Source organism: Pseudophryne corroboree, chromosome 7, assembly GCF_028390025.1.
Source record: "Pseudophryne corroboree isolate aPseCor3 chromosome 7, aPseCor3.hap2, whole genome shotgun sequence".
NCBI lineage: Eukaryota > Metazoa > Chordata > Amphibia > Anura > Myobatrachidae > Pseudophryne > Pseudophryne corroboree.
The window spans coordinates 13,137,296-13,162,094 of NC_086450.1; the positions used below are offsets into that span (position 1 = coordinate 13,137,296).

The following is a 24,799-nucleotide window of genomic DNA, read 5'->3' on the forward strand; positions in this document are numbered from 1 at the left end:
AAAAATGGTATATAAGCACATTACCTAAGGAAAAAGGGAATCAGCACACTGCAAGTTTCAAAACTCATCTTTAATTGCTTATATGCTTTTTACAAAGCACTCACAGCACCTCTCTTTGCACATATTCACTTTATTGCTAATTTTGCACAAAAACAGCACTTAGTCACTCTTATAAAGAGCAGCACATTGACACACTGTCTTTTTGCATATACGTACAAACTCCACACCAATGACCGGACGGATGGGAATGGAGAGACAGTGCGAATAAAGAACATCCAGATGCAAAGACTTTTTAAACAAAGCGAATTTTCTACATATGTCTGGTACGCATACTTTTACTACCACTAAAGGATTCACAAAGCTTTATTCACAAACACTGAAGGCGCAACTGATTTATCACTAGAACAAATTTGAATACTAAGTTCCCTTGGGAATTGGACATTTTGAAATCTGGTTGCGACACCATTCATTTGGGAGTGTTACTAATAATACGGTTGTGCACTGTTACTTGTGTAATATATGATCTCCCAATTTAGGGATATCTGGTTATATTGTATTCAGGTTGTAGCGCTGTTTGCACCTTTTTGCACACAATATATATATATATAGCCACAAAATGTGAATTTAGAACACTTCAAATGTAAATGATATTTTTTTGTTTGCACTTTCTGATAAGACATAAAATAAGCCCCCGCGCTGCCATATGTAGTCATATAACAGAAGCAATGGCAACCAATTGTTTTCCTAGTATCCAAAGTATAAGAGGTAAAGTAAGCCATACGCAGCCAGGGCACTGATGCGCAAACATACAGGACGCCATTATGTCCCACCCTCTTACCAGCGACGCACATAAAAGACAAAGGAATGACCCTGGGAGACCAGCCTGGAATACGGAGTCATTCTCGGACAATGGGGTAAATTTACTAAGATGGGAGTTCTATTTAAGATGGGTTGTTGCCCATAGCAACCAATCAGATTCCAGGTATTATCTTCTAGAAGGTTCTAGATAAATAAGAAGTAGAATCTGATTGGTTGCTATGGGCAACATCCCATCTTAAATAGAACTCTCATCTTAGTAAATTTACCCCAATGTCTGACACTGAGATGTACCAAATGCTTCTCGCCACATTGAGGGCAATAATCGTGTGTTTACCAGCCAGCTCCCACATGTGATGCGCCACGCGTGGCCTCTGGCGCTATGTGACGATCCGGCAATGGTCACTGAAAACACCAGATAACGGCAGTCAGGGCCGCTTTGCAACGATGTACTAGAAAGCAGGGGGATGTAACATGGAACTACACAACCCAGCATGCCCTGCCCCACAGTTTTGTAAAACCTGTCGACCGAGTCTTTATTTCCAGTACACGTTTTACAATATATAGGGCATGCTAAAACTGTGACAGGGCATGCTGGGATGTATAGTCCCACAACAGCTGAAGCGCCGAATGTTGAATATCCTGATGTAATTAGAGTAAAGCTCAAATTAGCCCACTCCTATGCACCTGTGCAAAACATGGGGATGGGGGGAGGTAAACTGGCAGCAGTAATATGGATCAGGTTTCTGAAGAGTACGGCATAAGACAAAACCTTTCCCTACTTCACAACCAGGAGACATTTCCCTATGTGGGGGCTTCTTGCATTTTTTAAGATTAAGGGGGACATTTACTAAGCAGTGATAAGAGCGGAGAAGTGAGCCAGTGGAGAAGTTGCCCATGGCAACCAATCAGTACTGAAGTAACATCTGTGATTTGCATATTATAAAATGATACAGAGCTGCTGATTGGTTGATGGGACAATTTCTCCACTGGCTCACTTCTCCGCTCTTATCACTGCTTAGTAAATATCCCCCTAAATCTCACTTTAGTTATAATTTATGGGGTCTATGTATCAAGCCATTTTTTTTCTTACAAAAATGATGTGGAAACTACAGTTTCTCATTTGATGTATCATGGGAGTTCCCATTATTCTCAGTCAGGACTGCAGTCTGACCCTATGCACCAAGCTACCAAAAGCGTAGCGTTCAGCATTTCATCCTGTGGGCCCGCCTTGTGCCTATGGAGTATGGAGATATATGTATATATATATTCACAGGAGAGGGATCTAAATTTAAGTTTTAAGTTGTGCAAAAGGTAAAGAAGAGTCTTTGGAAAATGAGAAAGCGTCATTTGTGCCAGACTGTACTGCGCAAGGACGGCGTGTTATCAGAAGTGCTGCAACTACATAAATAGATAATACATACTGTGGGAATGATATTTATGTAATGATTACATATGACACAATAATAATCACAGCACTTGCCATAATACAGGTCACTTTGAGTTTTAAATGGCTTTATGGATAATATCAAATTTTGTGAAATAACCCCGATAATTGACATTTCTTATTGCTGCAAATAAGATAACATTTTTGTGCTCTATTTATCGAAGAAGTCCAGCCAGGAGAGTGATAAAAGGCTTTTGTGGGGAACAGAAAGCAGTATAGTGATAGCTTTCAATGGGCGGGATGCACTAACTTCAAAAATGGCAGATTTTCCGCAATCCCTATATGCATAAAAGTGGTCTGCAGCAAATATCAGAGATATCCGCTACAGGCCGCCGGCACTGCAGTCCCCATAGAATGCTATAAGGTTGCGATGTGCTGGCATGCATTATGCAACAATGCAAAGGATTAATAAGTGCTGCTATACATGCAATAAGTGGTGGAATGCAAAACATTATGGTGTTTGGCCCCCACTGCGAATGCAAACTAGTGTTAGCCTATCGGGATACATTCCTCTGGAACCCTCCCCGGCAAAAGCCGCCGCACGTGTGTGGTCAGTAGACCGCGCCCATAGGCGAACACAGGGGAGTTTACAGTTCTCCAAGGACCCCACCCCCCTTCCCCACTGGACAGCAGTAAACAGTAAGTGGGTGCGTGCGTGTGAGGCTCTGCTCAGCCATCATACCAGAGAAGAATCTGGCGAGCGGCTTACCGTGATCTTTGGGCCTGAATATGTCTGACGTCCTGTATTAGATAAACTGCACCATGGGGCACTTAGGGGTTCACTCTGAGCACATCGCAGCGACAAGTTCATTTCGGAGCCCCTGTCCCAGTATGTGAACCAGGGTTGGACTGGCCCACAGGGTCACAGGGGAAGCCTCGGTGGGATGGGGGGCCCTCCTCCTCTAGGGATCAAGGGGGTAATTCAGAGTTGATCGCAACAGCAAATTTGTTAGCAGTTGGGCAAAACCATGTGCACTGCAGGTGGGGCAGATGTAACATGTGCAGAGAGAGTTAGATTTGGGTGGGTTATAGTGTTTCTGTGCAGGGTAAATACTGGCTGCTTTATTTTTACACTGCAATTTAGATTTCAGTTTAAACACCCCACCCAAATCTAACTCTCTCTGCACATGTTACATCTGCCCCACCTGCACTGCACATGGTTTTGCCCAACTGCTAACAAATTTGCTGCTGCGATCAGGTCTGAATTACCCCCCAAGTTCCAGACTGTGTTCTTGAATTATACATTATATATATGTTACCTTATACTGCACAGGACTATTGTGTATTTGCTACAGAGCATTGCTGTTATTAATCTGCTACATTATCATCATACTTGCCTACTCTCCCGGAAGCTGTGGGAGGCTCCCGTTTTTGAGGGTAGCCCCCCGCATCCCCGGAAGAGTAGGCAGGTCTCCCGCATCCTGCTTGCACCCTAGTGATGCGGGCAGGATGGAGATAATCTCCCGTGTTCGCTGGTCCGTGCGGTGGGGAAGGGGTTAAAATGACGCAAATCGCTGTGTTTCCCGATGTGTAGGCGGGGCTTGATGATGTCACAGCCCGGCCCCGTTCCCCCAAGTCTTCTGCAGCGTCTCCTCTCCGGGCTTCTACTGGAGAGGGGAAATGTCAAGTAGGTAAGTATGATTATCATGCATGCACTAGCTGTATTTACTATATATATTTCAAGGGGCCCAGACCATGCATTCTCTCATGGGGGGTAATTCCAAGTTGATCGCAGCAGGAAATTTTTTAGCAGTTGGGCAAAACCATGTGCACTGCAGGGGAGGCAGATATAACATGTGCAGAGAGAGTTAGATTTGGGTGTGGTGAGTTCAATCTGCAGTCTAAATTGCAGTGTAAAAATAAAGCAGCCAGTATTTACCCTGCACAGAAACAAAATAACCCACCCAAATCTAACTCTCTCTCTGCAAATGTTATATCTGCCCCCCCCTGCAGTGCACATGGTTTTGCCCAACTGCTAAAACATTTCCTGCTGCGATCAACTTGGAATTACCCCCATGGTTTGGTAAATCCATGTGGTGGATGGCCACACCCCCTCTGTAGACTGGCCACACCCTTAAACAAGGGCCCCTACCACCGCATTCCCCTGGTGGGCCCATCACGCCCCAGTTCGACACTGATGCGAACATTGATACATCCGGCCAGTAATTCATTTCTTATTACCACAAATACCGGCAAGAAGTAATTACAATTATCGGGTCTGACACCCGATATTATGCATATTCCCCATCTAGAGATTCCTGATCTATAGTGACAGCAGCGCTTGCGTTACAGACCCCCAGAAGGGCACAGTGTTGTTGATCTGGGAGTAGTTGGACGCACACCTTGTATTACAGACCCCCAGAGGGGCACAGTGTTGGCTGATCTGGGAGTAGTTAGACGCACACCATACGTTACAGACCCCCAGAGGGGCACAGTGTTGGCTGATCTGGGAGTAGTTAGACGCACACCATACGTTACAGACCCCCAGAGGGGCACAGTGTTGGCTGATCTGGGAGTAGTTAGACGCACACCATACGTTACAGACCCCCAGAGGGGCACAGTGTTGGCTGATCTGGGAGTAGTTAGACGCACACCTTGTGTTACAGACCCCCAGAGGGGCACAGTGTTGGCTGATCTGGGAGTAGTTAGATGCACACCTTGCGTTACAGACCCCCAGAGGGGCACAGTGTTGGCTGATTTGGGAGTAGTTAGACGCACACCTTGCGTTACAGACCCCCAGAGGGGCACAGTGTTGGCTGATCTGGGAGTAGTTAGACGCACACCTTGCGTTACAGACCCCAGAGGGGCACAGTGTTGGCTGATCTGGGAGTAGTTAGACGCACACCTTGTGTTACAGACCCCCAGAGGGGCACAGTGTTGGCTGATCTGGGAGTAGTTATACGCACACCTTGTATTACAGACCCCCAGAGGGGCACAGTGTTGGCTGATCTGGGAGTAGTTATACGCACACCTTGTATTACAGACCCCCAGAGGGGCACAGTGTTGGCCGATCTGGGAGTAGTTAGACGCACACCTTGCGTTACAGACCCCCAGAGGGGCACAGTGTTGGCTGATTTGGGAGTAGTTAGACGCACACCTTGTGTTACAGACCCCCAGAGGGGCACATGTTGGCTGATCTGGGAGTAGTTATACGCACACCTTGTATTACAGACCCCCAGAGGGGCACAGTGTTGGCTGATCTGGGAGTAGTTATACGCACACCTTGTATTACAGACCCCCAGAGGGGCACAGTGTTGGCCGATCTGGGAGTAGTTAGACGCACACCTTGCGTTACAGACCCCCAGAGGGGCACAGTGTTGGCTGATCTGGGAGTAGTTAGACGCACACCTTGCGTTACAGACCCCCCAGAGGGGCACAGTGTTGGCTGATCTGGGAGTAGTTAGACGCACACCTTGCGTTACAGACCCCCAGAGGGGCACAGTGTTGGCTGATCTGGGAGTAGATAGACGCACACCTTGTATTACAGACCCCCCAGAGGGGCACAGTGTTGGCTGATCTGGGAGTAGATAGACGCACACCTTGTGTTACAGACCCCCAGAGGGCACAGTGTTGGCTGATCTGGGAGTAGTTAGACGCACACCTTGCGTTACAGACCCCCAGAAGGGCACAGTGTTGGTTGATCTGGGAGTAGATAGACGCACACCTTGCGTTACAGACCCCCAGAGGGGCACAGTGTTGGCCGATCTGGGAGTAGTTAGACGCACACCTTGTGTTACAGACCCCCAGAGGGGCACAGTGTTGGCTGATCTGGGAGTAGTTAGACGCACACCTTGCATTGGGCTCCTGAGCCATTGGTTCGGCACATTAGTTACCCACATGTGTGACACATGTGTGACCGAAGCGTTGGCTGATCTTTTTAGGGCGCATCCTGGAGGACTGAAGGACAATGTTTAGGCACCATTACAAGGCAAAGGCTCACAAATAACAGTCCGTACAACTGAGTCCTTTCTAGACATTGAGAATGGAAGCCCTGGAGTTGGTGCCTGTTTCTGAACGGGCTGCATATTTTTAGATGCCTCGTCGCTCACATTGGAGGCTGCTGCACCTTTGAATGGTGCAACCAATGGTGCTGGCTAAAGATGCTGACAGTGGGTATCCCAGGCCTGGCACATTCACCAGGGAAGGGCTTTTAGCAGTAATGGTATAAAGTAGCAGAGTCGAAGCTACCGACACAGACGCCGGCGCAGAATCAGGCACATTGAGTGCGCCTACTGTGTTAGCCGCCGACAGATCCTACTGTACAGTAAATTTCCATTTAGCAAAAAGTTCCCGGCACTTAAATGATTTATCGCTGTGCGACAGTCACCACGGGCCACTTTGCTGCTGTACATGACGACTGGACGTCTTGTATCTTAGGGAAGCTATGGGAGATCAGTAACGGTAATGGCATCAGTCAGGGGTACAGCAGTTTTCAGATTCTATCAGGACCTATTACTGTCAACATCGTTTTGCTATTACTATCGAAGTTTCACAAAGTAACGCTGGGCCTGCACGCTGAGCAATCGCCCCAAAGCGCCCAACTGGGTGGGGTCTCACCGCGGATCCACAATGGCGGATCTGTACTTTATATCGTGATCATATTCATGAGTTTGCAGGAGTTTCAGCCTATTAATAATGTATTTCCCCTGTCAGATCTTCTGCAGAGTACCCTGCCAGCAGCGTGTGATAGGCACTGCCACATAGATCGCTATATAAAGGCGCAGCCTGGGAAGAGCTGCCTGCGTGTCTGATGGGTTTTGTGGAGAGGCCTTAATTAATTTTACAAACAAAAAATAAATAAAAAAATTGCCAAGACAGGCGGCACGCTCCGAGGATCTCTCTCATTCCTCACCCGGCTATCCTGCAAAGTCTTTGAAGCATAAAATTATGCACATCCAAGAAGAACATGAAGTCACGGATGCCTCTTTGTGTCAGAGATTGTCGGCTGGTTAAATAGATTTAAAGTGTAGGGGGGGGGGGTAGATGTGCGTAAGAATGGATAAAGCAATCGAGAAATCAGTGAAGGGTGCAAGAGGCTGGGATATGCAATATCTAGGCCCTAGGTATATCAATCACTCACTGATACACCATTCTGCACACTTTCTGCATTACCATGCATTCAGCCAGCAATCAGCACGTCGGCAAGTATCTGTCATTTACTGTCCGTAGATGATTGTGCGCCTGATGTAATAATATCATTTACTCAGTGGCGATGCCCTGTGCTATATGACTCAACATGCGGCCATTCAGCTGCTGTGGAACTACACATCCCAGCATGCCCTGCCACAGTTTTAGCATGCCTTAATAGCAAAACTAGGGAAGGGCATGCTGGTATGTGTAGTCCCATAGCATCTGTAGGGCCGCATGTTGAATACCCCTGCTGTATGATGTGTGAAGTGAGCTGTTGCAAACTCAAAGCTTAGTAAATGAATACAATGTACCACAATTTCAAAAACTGCTGCAAAAAGTTACTGGAGAAAAGCTGCAACAAAGCCAACCAATCAGCCGCTTGCGTCACTAGAAACATAACAGCGACATTCTGATGGATCGCTATGGACTACAGCACTGACGGGGATATGTATCAAGCCTTGGAGAGAGAGAAACAGAGTGTGGAGAGAGATAAAAGTACCAGCCAATCAGGATCTAACTGCTATTTTACAGGCTGTATTTGAAAAATGACAAATAGCAGCTGATTGGTTGGTACTTTGTCTCTCTACACTTTATCTCTCTCCAAGATTTGATAAATCTCCCCCTTACTGTGCATATGCTATTGCGCCGGCTTTCATAAACAGCACCCAATATGCCAAGTCATGTTGAAAGGAGAAGCGCCATGTGCCAGCCGAGAGGGTTTTGGGGGATATTCAAGTATGTTAGCAAGCCAAAAAAGTTACCAATTGAGCAAAACCATGTGCACTGCAGGGGGGGGCAGATGTAACTTGTGCAGAGAGAGTTAGATTTGGGTGGGTTATTTTGTTTCTGTGCAGGGTAAATACTGGCTGCTTTATTTGTACAGTGCAATTTAGATTTCAGTTTGAACACACCCCTCCCAAATCTAACTCTCTGCACATGTTACATCTGCCCCACCTGCAGTTCAGCGTGGTTTTGCCCAACTGCTAACTTTTTTGGCTTGCTAACAAACTTGAATAAGGCCCAATATCAGCTGGTAATATGCCCAAATGTATCTGAATAATGGCGACGTGAAGCAGGAATTGTGTTTGAAAGTTTCCAAATAACGATAATACACAGCTGCATGTACAGCACATATATAGCGTGTCTGCTATCAGCTATTGTTACAGTACTTGTCTGTAGATAGTAAGCTCTTGGAACTACAGTAGTTCTCACTGAACCACTTGCAGTCGCCTATTCCCGACATGTTCCAATCAGCACCCACTATACAAATATTACCACTGCCTCAGTGGAAAACACAGATGCTGGTGTAATATATATATATTAGATAGATAGATAGATAGATAGATAGATAGATAGATAGATAGATAGATAGATAGATAGATAGATAGATAGATAGATAGATATTATTCAAAAGTTATTGCAGCAAAACCAGTCAAATGTATCAGTGAGAATGTGGCTGTCAGAGCGACCGTCCCCTCTCCCTGGTTGCAGGAGAGTCAGCATTGCACTAATAATTGCAGATAGCCACTGCAGTCAGGGAACATATGACCATGTACAGTACACCAGGCCTTCCCACCTCATTCACTGTCAACAGCACAACTATAACACAACCCAGTGTGATTCCAGGGCCACGCACTCTCCTGCCCAGGTACCTACAGATGACAGGGGTAAATGCACTCATCCCTAGGTGAGCCCTGGATCCTGCTGCAAGGAACAGCAGAACCTGGAACCAGATCTGTGCTGCAGTGCTATAGTATCTAGCAGGGAAAGGCTTACAGTGCAATGGGGGAAAGCAGCTGAATCCTGGGCACCACACTCAGGAGACGGGGCACAAAGTTGCTGCAGGTAACCAGGAGCATCCCCCAGCATTTATCTCTTATCCCAGTGAAATCCGCATTTCCTCTACTGCAGTACTTCCCTATGCAACATCCATCCAGCACTAGTTCTGTAAGTAACCAGCCCTCACTCTGCAGATGTTACACCTTGCAGAGGTCGCCGCAGCTTTCATGCTTATCTGGGGAGGGGGGGGGGGGGGGGGACTGGAAGAGTCACAAATGGAATTACAGCCATGGGTGCTCGGTAGCAGGTGGTCAGTTTGTCAGTGCAGGGCAGAGGGGTAGCACTAGTCCTACTAGTGCAGCAAGCATGTCATGTGCAGGTGGCTGGGGAGACAGCAGCATTGGCCAAGTCATCAGCTTTTATACTGGGTGCAGGGGGAACTTGCTGCAGCTCCCTAAACTTGTGTGACATAATGGGGTCTCAGGTGCCTACATGGGTAGGAAATACAGTATATACATTCCCATAGGCTGCCAATGCAAACTGCACAACTAAAAGTCCCAGCAATCATTGTGATCATGCAAAGTGCCCCATGCAGGCTGGCAGCAGGGCAGGGGCATCACTCACCTGTGTGCCAGGCAGAGGCCCCCCAGGGCTGGGGGCAGGAGAGCAGCAGCAGGCAGAAGAGGTGGGCTGGTAGATGGGGCATGGCAGAGGGTGCCCGGGGATGCCGCAGGGAGCTGCCTGCCTCCTCCATATCTCATAGCTCTGCAGGCAGAAGGCTCCAGCAGTCCGGGGGCTCATACACCCCAGCAGAGGTTATCTGGCTCCCATCTGGACCTTCCCTGAAGCTGCAGCTGCTTATTGCAGCACTCGCATCCTCCTCCAGCAGTATCCACCCGTCTGGCTCCCTCTCAGAGATTTTCTGCACCTTGCACCTCCCTCCAGCCCCCCCTCCTACCCCGGCGCGTGACAGAGAGGACCAGCAGCAGCAGCAGCCTCCTCCCCCAGCCACTACTCCGCAACACAGGACGGTGCCTCCTCCCTCCCCGGGGCTGGTGCTGATGCTGCTGTTACCAGGAGAGGAGGATGCTGCAGCCGGGGCACATGCGTGCTGCAGTGCTGGAGGAGGCTCCGAGTGCCCGGGCACCTGCGGGGGCAGCTCTGATAGGGCAATGCCCCTATAGGGGTACAGTATAATAGTGCAGGCAGTGTATATATAGGAGTACAGTATAATAGTGCAGGCAGTGTATATATAGGAGTACAGTACTATAGTGCAGGCAGTGTATATATAGGAGTACAGTATTACAGTGCAGGCAGTGTATATATAGGAGTACAGTATTATAGTACAGGCAGTGTATATATAGGAGTACAGTATAATAGTGCAGGCAGTGTATATATAGGAGTACAGTATAATAGTGCAGGCAGTGTATATATAGGAGTACAGTACTATAGTGCAGGCAGTGTATATATAGGAGTACAGTATTACAGTGCAGGCAGTGTATATATAGGAGTACAGTATTATAGTACAGGCAGTGTATATATAGGAGTACAGTATAATAGTGCAGGCAGTGTATATATAGGAGTACAGTATAATAGTGCAGGCAGTGTATATATAGGAGTACAGTATAATAGTGCAGGCAGTGTATATATAGGAGTAGAGTATTATAGTACAGGCAGTGTATATATAGGAGTACAGTATAATAGTGCAGGCAGTGTATATATAGGAGTACAGTATAATAGTGCAGACAGTGTATATATAGCAGTACAGTATAATAGTGCAGGCAGTGTATATATAGGAGTACAGTATTACAGTGCAGGCAGTGTATATATAGAAGTACAGTATAATAGTGCAGGCAGTGCATATATAGGAGTACAGTATAATAGTTCAGGCAGTGTATATATAGGAGTACAGTATAATAGTTCAGGCAGTGTATATATAGGAGTACAGTATTACAGTGCAGGCAGTGTATATATAGGAGTACAGTACTATAGTGCAGGCAGTGTATATATAGGAGTACAGTATTACAGTGCAGGCAGTGTATATATAGAAGTACAGTATAACAGTGCAGGCAGTGTATATATAGGAGTACAGTATAATAGTGCAGGCAGTGTATATATAGGAGTACAGTATAACAGTGCAGGCAGTGTATATATAGGAGTACAGTATAATAGTGCAGGCAGTGCATATATAGGAGAACAGTATAATAGTGCAGGCAGTGTATATATAGGAGTACAGTATAATAGTGCAGGCAGTGTATATATAGGAGTACAGTATAATAGTGCAGGCAGTGTATATATAGGAGTACAGTATAATAGTGCAGACAGTGTATATATAGGAGTACAGTACTATAGTGCAGGCAGTGTATATATAGGAGTACAGTATTATAGTGCAGGCAGTGTATATATAGGAGTAGAGTATTATAGTGCAGGCAGTGTGTATATAGGAGAACAGTATAATAGTGCAGGCAGTGTATATATTGGAGTACAGTATTATAGTGCAGGCTGTGTATATATAGGAGTACAGTATAACAGTGCAGGCAGTGTATATATAGGAGTACAATATTATAATGCAGGCAGTGTATATATAGGAGTACAGTATTATAGTGCAGGCAGTGTATATATAGGAGTACAGTATAATAGTGCAGACAGTGTATATATAGGAGTACAGTACTATAGTGCAGGCAGTGTGTATATATAGGAGTACAGTATTATAGTGCAGGCAGTGTATATATAGGAGTACAGTATTATAGTGCAGGCAGTGTATATATAGGAGTACAGTATAATAGTGCAGGCAGTGTATATATAGGAGTACAGTATTATAGTGCAGGCAGTGTATATATAGGAGTACAGTATTATAGTGCAGGCAGTGTATATATAGGAGTAGAGTATTATAGTGCAGGCAGTGTGTATATAGGAGTACAGTATAACAGTGCAGGCAGTGTATATATAGGAGTACAGTATAATAGTGCAGACAGTGTATATATAGGAGTACAGTACTATAGTGCAGGCAGTGTATATATAGGAGTACAGTATTATAGTGCAGGCAGTGTATATATAGGAGTACAGTATAATAGTGCAGGCAGTGTGTATATAGGAGTACAGTATAACAGTGCAGGCAGTGTATATATAGGAGTACAGTATAATAATGCAGGCAGTGTATATATAGGAGTACAGTATTATAGTGCAGGCAGTGTATATAGGACTACAGTATTATAATGCAGGCAGTGTATATATAGGAGTACAGTACTATAGTGCAGGCAGTGTATATAGGAGTACAGTATTATAATGCAGACAGTGTATATATAGGTGTACAGTATAATAGTGCAGGCAGTGTATATATAGGAGTGCAGTATTATAGTGCAGGCAGTGTATATATAGAAGTACAGTATAATAATGCAGGCAGTGTATATATAGGAGTACAGTATAATAGTACAGGCAGTGTATATATAGGAGTACAGTATAATAGTGCAGGCAGTGTATATATAGGAGTACAGTATAATAGTGCAGGCAGTGCATATATAGGAGTACAGTACAATAGTGCAGGCAGTGTATATATAGGAGTACAGTATTATTGTGCAGGCAGTGTGTATATAGGAGTACAGTATAATAGTGTAGGCAGTGTATATATAGGAGTACAGTATAATAGTGCAGGCAGTGTATATATAGGAGTACAGTATTATACTGCAGGCAGTGTATATATAGGAGTACAGTATTATAGTGCAGGCAGTATATATATAGGAGTACAGTATAATAGTGCAGGCAGTGTATATATAGGAGTATAGTATAACAGTGCAGGCAGTGTATATATAGGAGTACAGTATTATAGTGCAGGCAGTGTGTATTTAGGAGTACAGTATAATAGTGCAGGCAGTGTATATATAGGAGTACAGTATAATAGTGCAGACAGTGTATATATAGGGGTACAGTATAACAGTGCAGGCAGTGTGTATATAGGAGTACAGTATAACAGTGCAGGCAGTGTATATATAGGAGAACAGTATAACAGTGCAGGCAGTGTATATATAGAAGTACAGTATAATAATGCAGGCAGTGTATATATAGGAGTACAGTATTATAGTGCAGGCAGTGTATATATAGGAGTACAGTATTATAGTGCAGGCAGTGTATATAGGAGTACAGTATTATAATGCAGACAGTGTATATATAGGAGTACAGTATAATAGTGCAGGCAGTGTATATATAGGAGTGCAGTATTATAGTGCAGGCAGTGTATATATAGAAGTATAGTATAATAATGCAGGCAGTGTATATATAGGAGTACAGTATTATAGTGCAGGCAGTGTATATAGGAGTACAGTATTATAATGCAGGCAGTGTATATATAGGAGTACAGTATAATAGTGCAGGCAGTGTATATATAGGGGTACAGTATAATAGTGCAGACAGTGTATATATAGGAGTACAGTATAACAGTGCAGACAGTGTATATATAGGAGTACAGTATTATAGTGCAGGCAGTGTGTATATAGGAGTACAGTATAATAGTGCAGGCAGTGTATATATAGGAGTACAGTATAATAGTGCAGACAGTGTATATATAGGAGTACAGTATTATAGTGCAGGCAGTGTATATATAGGAGTACAGTATTATAGTGCAGGCAGTGTATATATAGGAGTACAGTATAATAGTGCAGGCAGTGTATATATAGGAGAACAGTATAATAGTGCAGGCAGTGTATATATAGGAGTACAGTATAATAGTGCAGGTATTGCATATATAGGAGTACAGTATAATAGTGCAGGCAGTGTACATATAGGAGTACAGTATTATAGTGCAGGCAGTGTATATATAGGAGTACAGTATAATAGTGCAGGCAGTGTATATACAGGAGTACAGTATAATAGTGCAGACAGTGTATATATAGGAGTACAGTATTATAGTGCAGGCAGTGTATATATAGACAGGGGCGTCAAAACGTTTTTAGGTTGGGGGGGCAAGATATAATCTCAATTTGGCGCCCCTAAATTGCTGAATCGCTAAAGGCCAGATCAACACTAAATTCCCACAACCAGAAAAGCATACTATTGTTTTGGCTTCCTCATGTACAGATGTAGCCACACTCATCATCACGACATGGATGGCGTGCCTAGTGTGCCCGCATCTATGGCGTGCACTCCATAGGCTTCAATGGTGCAATCGCCGGCTGCGACTAGTTGCAGCACGGCGTATACTGCAGCTTGCGGTGATGCGTATATCCATGCATATGCATCGCGGCAACGATGAGTATGGCTATAACCGTAATTAGTGACCAGAATGTCTGATTGTATGATGTCACTTCAGCTCTCCCATGTCACTCTAGTTTTCTACCACGTGCCCAATGTAGCAGGGGGAGTATATCAAGCACTAGCAGTGACCAGTGCAGTGCTGGCTCTGAGGTGACTGATAGTAGTGGCCGTGGAGTTACAGGGAGGGCGAGGGCAGGGGTGCTGAGGGAGTGTTGCAGGGAGGGCGAGGGCAGGGGTGCTGAGGGAGAGTTTCAGGGAGGGCGAGGGCAGGGGTGCTGAGGGAGTGTTGCAGGGAGGGCGAGGGCAGGGGTGCTGAGGGAGTGTTGCAGGGAGGGCGAGGGCAGGGGTGCTGAGGGAGAGTTTCAGGGAGGGCGAGGGCAGGGGTGCTGAGGGAGAGTTACAGGGAGGGCGAGGGCAGGGGTGCTGAGGGAGAGTTACAGGGAGGGCGAGGGCAGGGGTGCTGAGGGAGAGTTACAGGGAGGGCGAGGGCAGGGATGCTGAGGGAGAGTTACAGGGAGGGTGAGGGCAGGGGTGCTGAGGGAAAGTTACAGGGAGGGTGAGGGCAGGGGTGCTGAGGGAGAGTTACAGGGAGGGTGAGGGCAGGGGTGCTGAGGGAGAGTTACAGGGAGGGCGAGGGCAGGGATGCTGAGGGAGAGTTACAGGGAGGGCGAGGGCAGGGGTGCTGAGAGAGAGTTACAGGGAGGGCGAGGGCAGGGGTGCTGAGGGAGAGTTACAGGGAGGGCGAGGGCAGGGGTGCTGAGGGAGAGTTACAGGGAGGGCGAGGGCAGGGGTGCTGAGGGAGAGTTACAGGGAGGGCGAGGGCAGGGGTGCTGAGGGAGAGTTACAGGGAGGGCGAGGGCAGGGGTGCTGAGGGAGAGTTACAGGGAGGGCGAGGGCAGGGGTGCTGAGGGAGAGTTACAGGGAGGGCGAGGGCAGGGGTGCTGAGGGAGAGTTACAGGGAGGGCGAGGGCAGGGGTGCTGAGGGAGAGTTACAGGGAGGGCGAGGGCAGGGGTGCTGAGGGAGAGTTACAGGGAAGGCGAGGGCAGGGGTGCTGAGGGAGAGTTACAGGGAGGGCGAGGGCAGGGGTGCTGAGGGAGAGTTACAGGGAGGACGAGGGCAGGGGTGCTGAGGGAGAGTTACAGGGAGGGCGAGGGCAGGGGTGCTGAGGGAGAGTTACAGGGAGGGCGAGGGCAGGGGTGCTGAGGGAGAGTTACAGGGAGGGCGAGGGCAGGGGTGCTGAGGGAGAGTTACAGGGAGGGCGAGGGCAGGGGTGCTGAGGGAGAGTTACAGGGAGGGCGAGGGCAGGGGTGCTGAGGGAGAGTTACAGGGAGGGCGAGGGCAGAGGTGCTGAGGGAGAGTTACAGGGAGGGCGAGGGCAGGGGTGCTGAGGGAGAGTTACAGGGAGGGCGAGGGCAGGGGTGCTGAGGGAGAGTTACCGGGAGGGCGAGGGCAGGGGTGCTGAGGGAGAGTTACAGGGAGGGCGAGGGCAGGGGTGCTGAGGGAGAGTTACAGGGAGGGCGAGGGCAGGGGTGCTGAGGGAGAGTTACAGGGAGGGCGAGGGCAGGGGTGCTGAGGGAGAGTTACAGGGAGGGCGAGGGCAGGGGTGCTGAGGGAGAGTTACAGGGAGGGCGAGGGCAGGGGTGCTGAGGGAGAGTTACAGGGAGGGCGAGGGCAGGGATGCTGAGGGAGAGTTACAGGGAGGGCGAGGGCAGGGATGCTGAGGGAGAGTTACAGGGAGGGCGAGGGCAGAGGTGCTGAGGGAGAGTTACAGGGAGGGCGAGGGCAGAGGTGCTGAGGGAGAGTTACAGGGAGGGCGAGGGCAGGGGTGCTGAGGGGGAGTTACAGGGAGGGCGAGGGCAGGGATGCTGAGGGAGAGTTTCAGGGAGGGCGAGGGCAGGGGTGCTGAGGGAGAGTTACAGGGTGGGCGAGGGCAGGGGTGCTGAGGGAGAGTTTTAGGGAGGGCGAAGGCAGGGGTGCTGAGGGAGAGTTACAGGGAGGGCGAGGGCAGGGGTGCTGAGGGAGAGTTACAGGGAGGGCGAGGGCAGGGGTGCTGAGGGAGAGTTACAGGGAGGGCGAGGGCAGGGGTGCTGAGGGAGAGTTACAGGGAGGGCGAGGGCAGGGGTGCTGAGGGAGAGTTACAGGGAGGGCGAGGGCAGGGGTGCTGAGGGAGAGTTACAGGGAGGGCGAGGGCAGGGGTGCTGAGGGAGAGTTACAGGGAGGGCGAGGGCAGGGGTGCTGAGGGAGAGTTACAGGGAGGGCGAGGGCAGGGGTGCTGAGGGAGAGTTACAGGGAGGGCGAGGGCAGGGGTGCTGAGGGAGAGTTACAGGGAGGGCGAGGGCAGGGGTGCTGAGGGAGAGTTACAGGGAGGGCGAGGGCAGGGGTGCTGAGGGAGAGTTACAGGGAGGGCGAGGGCAGAGGTGCTGAGGGAGAGTTACAGGGAGGGCGAGGGCAGGGGTGCTGAGGGAGAGTTACAGGGAGGGCGAGGGCAGGGGTGCTGAGGGAGAGTTACCGGGAGGGCGAGGGCAGGGGTGCTGAGGGAGAGTTACAGGGAGGGCGAGGGCAGGGGTGCTGAGGGAGAGTTACAGGGAGGGCGAGGGCAGGGGTGCTGAGGGAGAGTTACAGGGAGGGCGAGGGCAGGGGTGCTGAGGGAGAGTTACAGGGAGGGCGAGGGCAGGGGTGCTGAGGGAGAGTTACAGGGAGGGCGAGGGCAGGGATGCTGAGGGAGAGTTACAGGGAGGGCGAGGGCAGGGATGCTGAGGGAGAGTTACAGGGAGGGCGAGGGCAGAGGTGCTGAGGGATAGTTACAGGGAGGGCGAGGGCAGAGGTGCTGAGGGAGAGTTACAGGGAGGGCGAGGGCAGGGGTGCTGAGGGGGAGTTACAGGGAGGGCGAGGGCAGGGATGCTGAGGGAGAGTTTCAGGGAGGGCGAGGGCAGGGGTGCTGAGGGAGAGTTACAGGGTGGGCGAGGGCAGGGGTGCTGAGGGAGAGTTTTAGGGAGGGCGAAGGCAGGGGTGCTGAGGGAGAGTTACAGGGAGGGCGAGGGCAGGGGTGCTGAGGGAGAGTTACAGGGAGGGCGAGGGCAGGGGTGCTGAGGGAGAGTTTCAGGGAGGGCGAGGGCAGGGATGCTGAGGAAGAGTTACAGGGAGGGCGAGGGCAGGGGTGCTGAGGGAGAGTTACAGGGAGGGCGAGGGCAGGGGTGCTGAGGGAGAGTTACAGGGAGGGCGAGGGCAGGGGTGCTGAGGGAGAGTTACAGGGAGGGCGAGGGCAGGGGTGCTGAGGGAGAGTTACAGGGAGGGCGAGGGCAGGGGTGCTGAGGGAGAGTTACAGGGAGGGCAAGGGCAGGGGTGCTGAGGGAGAGTTACAGGGAGGGCGAGGGCAGGGGTGCTGAGGGAGAGTTACAGGGAGGGCGAGGACTTGGGATGCTTAACTGCTGTGGCAACCCCCCCAATGACTAATTAAGAAATTGGAATTTTCCAATTACCTTAATTAGTCTTTAATTACTCACCTTCCGCAGCACTGCCTCTCCTGCAGATCTCCTCTTCTTCTCACAAAGCGATCTTCCAGGGACCTGCCAGGCACAGGACAGGTACGTACTACCCCTGCACCCCCTCCACGCACACTACACTGCAGCCACTACCCTGAACCTCCCCCCCCCCCCCATACCCCCCATAATTGTCACTAGTAAAGGGACAAATATGTGCGCGCCCAAGGCGTGCGCCACCAAAAAGGGTGTGTGGCTTTGTTGAAATGGGCGTGGCTTTGCATAAAGGGGCGTGGCATTGCAGGAAAAGACTACCTTATACCCCAGTTTTGCAACCTGCACGCCCAGACGTTAGCCACCACAGGAAAGAAAATAATCCTGATTCATGCCCCTTACATTATTTGCCATTTTTCCTCCTTATAGTAATGCCCAGTATACATTATGCCACATACTGCAATGGCCCTTAGACATTATGCCACACACAATAATGCACATGACACAATATGCACACACTGTAATGCCCCCGACACATTATACCACACACCGTAATGCCTGTGACACATTGTGACAGGAATCGCAATGCCCGTTATACATTATGCTACACACTGCAATGCCCCTGATACATTATAGCACATACAATGCCAGTGACACATTGACACACACCGCAATGACCCTGAGACATTATACCACATACCACAATGCCCGTGATATAGTATACCATACACCGTAATGCCTATGACACATACCGCAATGCCCGTTATACCCTATGCCACACACCGCAATGCCCGTTATAGATTATGCCACACCGTAATGCCTGTGACACATTATGACAGGAATCGCAATGCCCGTTATACATTATGCTACACACTGCAATGCCCCTGATACATTATAGCACATACAATGTCTGTGACACATTATGACACACACCGCAATGACCCTGAGACATTATACCACATACCACAATGCCCGTGATATAGTATACAACACACCGTAATGCCTGACACATTATGACACACACCGCAATGTCCGTGATACATTATGCCACACACCGTAATGCCCATTACACATTAAGTTCTATAGTAAGGCTTCTAATTACTTTTAAATTACCTGCTCGTTGCCAGGGGTTTCATGCTCTTGGTTCCATGCACGGTGCCAGGGATTTTCATGCTCAGGGTGTCATGCTCGTTGCCAGGGATTTCATGCACTGGGTGTCATGCTCGTTGCTAGGGGGTAGTGCTTGTTGCTAGGGCCGTGCTCCCAGTGCCACATATGCCCCCAGTGCCAGATATTCCCCCACAGTGCCAGGTATATGCCCCCCCAGTGCCAGATATTCCCCCACAGTGCCAGGTATATGCCCCCAGTGCCAAATATAGCCCCCACCCAGTGCCACATATGCCCCCAGTGCCAGATATTCCCCCACAGTGCCAGGTATATGCCCCCAGTGCCAGATATTCCCCCTCAGTGCCAGGTACATGCCCCCAGTGCCAAATATACCCCCCCACTGCCACATATGCCCCCGGTTCCAGATATTCCCCCACAGTGCCAGGTACATGCCCCCAGTGCCAAATATACCCCCCCAGTGCCACATATGCCCCCAGTGACAGATATTCCCCCACAGTGCCAGGTACATGCCCCCAGTGCCAAATATACCCCCCCCCCCCAGTGCCACATATGCCCCCAGTGCCAGATATTCCCCCTCAGTGCCTGGTACATGCCCCCAGTGCCAAATATACCCCCCCACTGCCACATATGCCCCCAGTGACAGATATTCCCCCACAGTGCCAGGTATATGCCCCTAGTGCCAGATATTCCCCCACAATGCCACATATGCCCCCTCAGTGCCTGCTCCCCCCAGTGCCAGATATTCCCCCACAGTGCCAGGTATATGCCCCCAGTGCCAGATATTCCCCCACGGCGCCTGCTCCCCCCAGTGCCAGATATTCCCCTACAGTGCCAGGTATATGCCCCCAGTGCCAGATATTCCCCCATAGTGCCAGGTATATGCCCCCAGTGCCAGATATAACCCCACAGTGCCTGCCCCCCGCTCCTTTGTGTTGGAGGGACACTGAGGGCACAGCGCGCACCTCTCCCGTGTCCCTCCTGGCTCTACGGCCGGTCTAATAAAGGAAGTGCCGGTGCATGAGCCAATCAGAGCTCATGAACGGCACTTCCTTTATTAGACCGGCCGGAGAGCCAGGAGGGACACGGGAGAGGCGCGCGCTGTGCCCTCAGTGTCCCTCCAACACAGCAGCGGAGGGAAGGAGACCACAGATTGACATGCGGACGCTCGTCCGCATGTCAATCTGTGCAAAGTCAGTGGCACCCCCGCAGCCCCTCGCCCCCAAGCCACCGCGAGGACTGCGGGGGGCAGTAGTTACGCCACTGACTGCACGGAGCGAAGGATGTAATGTGCGGTCTTTCACCTGACCGCACATCACTCCTCCGCTCCTCCTAGACATGATCGGCGCCTCTCTATGTTTGCGGGGGGCGAGATGCTATATATAGGAGTACAGTATTATAATGCAGGCAGTGTATATATAGGAGTACAGTATTATATTGCAGGCAGTGTATATATAGGAGTACAGTATTATAGTGCAGGCAGTGTATATATAGGAGTACAGTATTATAGTGCAGGCAGTGTATATATAGGAGTACAGTATTATAGTGCAGGCAGTATATATATAGGAGTACAGTATAATAGTGCAGGCAGTGTATATATAGGAGTACAGTATAATAGTGCAGGCAGTGTATATATAGGAGTACAGTATAATAGTGCAGGCAGTGTATATATAGGAGTACAGTATTATAGTGCAGGCAGTGTATATATAGGAGTACAGTATAATAGTGCAGGCAGTGTATATATAGGAGTACAGTATTATAATGCAGGCAGTGTATATATAGGAGTACAGTATTATAGTGCAGGCAGTATATATATAGGAGTACAGTATAATAGTGCAGGCAGTGTATATATAGGAGTACAGTATAATAGAGCAGACAGTGTATATATAGGAGTACAGTATTATAATGCAGGCAGTGTATATATAGGAGTACAGTACTATAGTGCAGGCAGTGTATATATAGGAGTACAGTATTATAGTGCAGGCAGTATATATATAGGAGTACAGTATAATAGTGCAGGCAGTGTATATATAGGAGTACAGTATAATAGAGCAGACAGTGTGTATATATAGGAGTACAGTATTATAATGCAGGCAGTGTATATATAGGAGAACAGTACTATAGTGCAGGCAGTGTATATATAGGAGTACAGTATTATAGTGCAGGCAGTGTATATATAGGAGTACAGTATAATAGTGCAGGCAGTGTATATATAGGAGTACAGTATTATAGTGCAGGCAGTGTATATATAGGAGTACAGTATTATAGTGCAGGCAGTGTGTATATAAGAGTACAGTATTATAATGCAGGCAGTGTATATATAGGAGAACAGTATTATAGTGCAGGCAGTGTATATATAGGAGTACAGTATAATAGTGCAGGCAGTGTATATATAGGAGTACAGTATAATAGTGCAGGCAGTGAATATATAGGAGTACAGTATAATAGTGCAGGCAGTGTATATATAGGAGTAGAGTATTATAGTACAGGCAGTGTATATATAGGAGTACAGTATTATAGTGCAGGCAGTGTATATATAGGAGTACAGTATAATAGTGCAGGAAGTGTATATATAGGAGTACAGTATACTAGTGCAGGCAGTGTATATATAGGAGTACAGTATAATAGTGCAGACAGTGTATATATAGGAGTACAGTATTATAGTGCAGGCAGTGTATATATAGGAGTACAGTATTATAGTGCAGGCAGTGTATATATAGGAGTACAGTATTATAGTGCAGGCAGTGTATATATAGGAGTACAGTATTATAGTGCAGGCAGTATATATATATATATAGGAGTACAGTATAATAGTGCAGGCAGTGTATATATAGGAGTACAGTATAATAGTGCAGACAGTGTATATATAGGAGTACAGTATTATAATGCAGGCAGTGTATATATAGGAGTACAGTATTATAGTGCAGGCAGTGTATATATAGGAGTACAGTATAATAGTGCAGGCAGTGTATATATAGGAGTACAGTATAATAGTGCAGGTAGTGAATATTTAGGAGTACAGTATAATAGTGCAGGCAGTGTGTGTATAGGAGTAGAGTATTATAGTACAGGCAGTGTATATATAGGAGTAGAGTATTATAGTGCAGGCAGTGTATATATAGGAGTACAGTATTATAGTGCAGGCAGTGTATATATAGGAGTACAGTATAATAGTGCAGGCAGTGTATATATAGGAGTACAGTATAATAGTGCAGACAGTGTATATATAGGAGTACAGTATTATAGTGCAGGCAGTGTATATATAGGAGTACAGTATAATAGTGCAGACAGTGTATATATAGGAGTACAGTATTATAATGCAGGCAGTGTATATATAGGAGTACAGTATTATAATGCAGGCAGTGTATATATAGGAGTACAGTATTATAGTGCAGGCAGTGTATATATAGGAGTACAGTACTATAGTGCAGGCAGTGTATATATAGGAGAACAGTACTATAGTGCAGGCAGTGTATATATAGGAGTACAGTATTATAGTGCAGGCAGTGTATATATAGGAGTACAGTATAATAGTGCAGGCAGTGTATATATAGGAGTACAGTATTATAGTGCAGGCAGTGTATATATAGGAGTACAGTATTATAGTGCAGGCAGTGTGTATAGAAGAGTACAGTATTATAGTGCAGGCAGTGTGTATATAAGAGTACAGTATTATAATGCAGGCAGTGTATATATAGGAGAACAGTATTATAGTGCAGGCAGTGTATATATAGGAGTACAGTATAACAGTGCAGGCAGTGTATATATAGGAGTACAGTATAATAGTGCAGGCAGTGAATATATAGGAGTACAGTATAATAGTGCAGGCAGTGTATATATAGGAGTAGAGTATTATAGTACAGGCAGTGTATATATAGGAGTACAGTATTATAGTGCAGGCAGTGTATGTATAGGAGTACAGTATAATAGTGCAGGCAGTGTATATATAGGAGTACAGTATAATAGTGCAGGCAGTGTATATATAGGAGTACAGTATAATATTGCAGACAGTGTATATATAGGAGTACAGTATTATAGTGCAGGCAGTGTATATATAGGAGTACAGTATTATAGTGCAGGCAGTGTATATATAGGAGTACAGTATTATAGGGCAGGCAGTATATATATAGGAGTACAGTATAATAGTGCAGGCAGTGTATATATAGGAGTACAGTATAATAGTGCAGACAGTGTATATATAGGAGTACAGTATTATAATGCAGGCAGTGTATATATAGGAGTACAGTACTATAGTGCAGGCAGTGTATATATAGGAGTACAGTATTATAGTGCAGGCAGTGTATATATAGGAGTACAGTATAATAGTGCAGGCAGTGTATATATAGGAGTACAGTATAATAGTGCAGGTAGTGAATATTTAGGAGTACAGTATAATAGTGCAGGCAGTGTGTGTATAGGAGTAGAGTATTATAGTACAGGCAGTGTATATATAGGAGTAGAGTATTATAGTGCAGGCAGTGTATATATAGGAGTACAGTATTATAGTGCAGGCAGTGTATATATAGGAGTACAGTATTATAATGCAGGCAGTGTATATATAGGAGTACAGTATTATAGTGCAGGCAGTGTATATATAGGAGTACAGTACTATAGTGCAGGCAGTGTATATATAGGAGTACAGTATAATAGTGCAGGCAGTGTATATATAGGAGTACAGTATTATATTGCAGGCAGTGTATATATAGGAGTACAGTATTATAGTGCAGGCAGTGTATATATAGGAGTACAGTATAATAGTACATGCAGTGTATATATAGGAGTACAGTATAATAATGCAGGCAGTGCATATATAGGAGTACAGTATAATAGTACAGGCAGTGTATATATAGGAGTACAGTATTATAGAGCAAACAGTGCATATATAGGAATACAGTATAATAGTACAGGCAGTGTATATATAGGAGTACAGTATAATAGTGCAGGCAGTGCATATATAGGAGTACAGTATAATAGTACAGGCAGTGTATATATAGGAGTACAGTATAATAATGCAGGCAGTGCATATATATGAGTACAGTATAATAGTACAGGCAGTGTATATATAGGAGTACAGTATTATAGAGCAAACAGTGCATATATAGCAGTACAGTATAATAGTGCAGGCAGTGTATATATAGGAGTACAGTATAATAGTGCAGGCAGTGAATATATAGGAGTACAGTATACTAGTGCAGGCAGTGTATATATAGGAGTAGAGTATTATAGTACAGGCAGTGTATATATAGGAGTACAGTATTATAGTGCAGGCAGTGTATATATAGGAGTACAGTATAATAGTGCAGGCAGTGTATATATAGGAGTACAGTATAATAGTGCAGGCAGTGTATATATAGGAGTACAGTATAATAGTGCAGACAGTGTATATATAGGAGTACAGTATTATAGTGCAGGCAGTGTATATATAGGAGTACTGTATTATAGTGCAGGCAGTGTATATATAGGAGTACAGTATTATAGTGCAGGCAATGTATATATAGGAGTACAGTATTATAGTGCAGGCAGTGTATATATAGGAGTACAGTATTATAGTGCAGGCAGTGTATATATAGCAGTACAGTATAATAGTGCAGGCAGTGTATATATAGGAGTACAGTATAATAGTGCAGGCAGTGAATATATAGGAGTACAGTATAATAGTGCAGGCAGTGTATATATAGGAGTAGAGTATTATAGTACAGGCAGTGTATATATAGGAGTACAGTATTATAGTGCAGGCAGTGAATATATAGGAGTACAGTATAATAGTGCAGGCAGTGTATA

The 24,799-nt window shown here is 47.0% G+C and overlaps 1 protein-coding gene across 5 annotated transcripts in view; it reads right to left on the reverse strand.

The window, feature by feature from the left end:
- The window catches only part of ADAM23 (ADAM metallopeptidase domain 23), a 282,388-nt gene extending 272,282 nt beyond the window's left edge, over positions 1 to 10,106 (reverse strand). For all 5 annotated transcript variants that reach the window (XM_063932697.1, XM_063932698.1, XM_063932699.1 and 2 more), the window contains exon 1: positions 9,797 to 10,106. In XM_063932697.1, coding sequence (XP_063788767.1) covers positions 9,797 to 9,926 — 130 coding nt within the window. In that variant the 5' untranslated portion in view covers positions 9,927 to 10,106. The remainder of the gene's footprint in view (positions 1 to 9,796) is intronic.
- Positions 10,107 to 24,799: the final 14,693 nt, after the last annotated feature.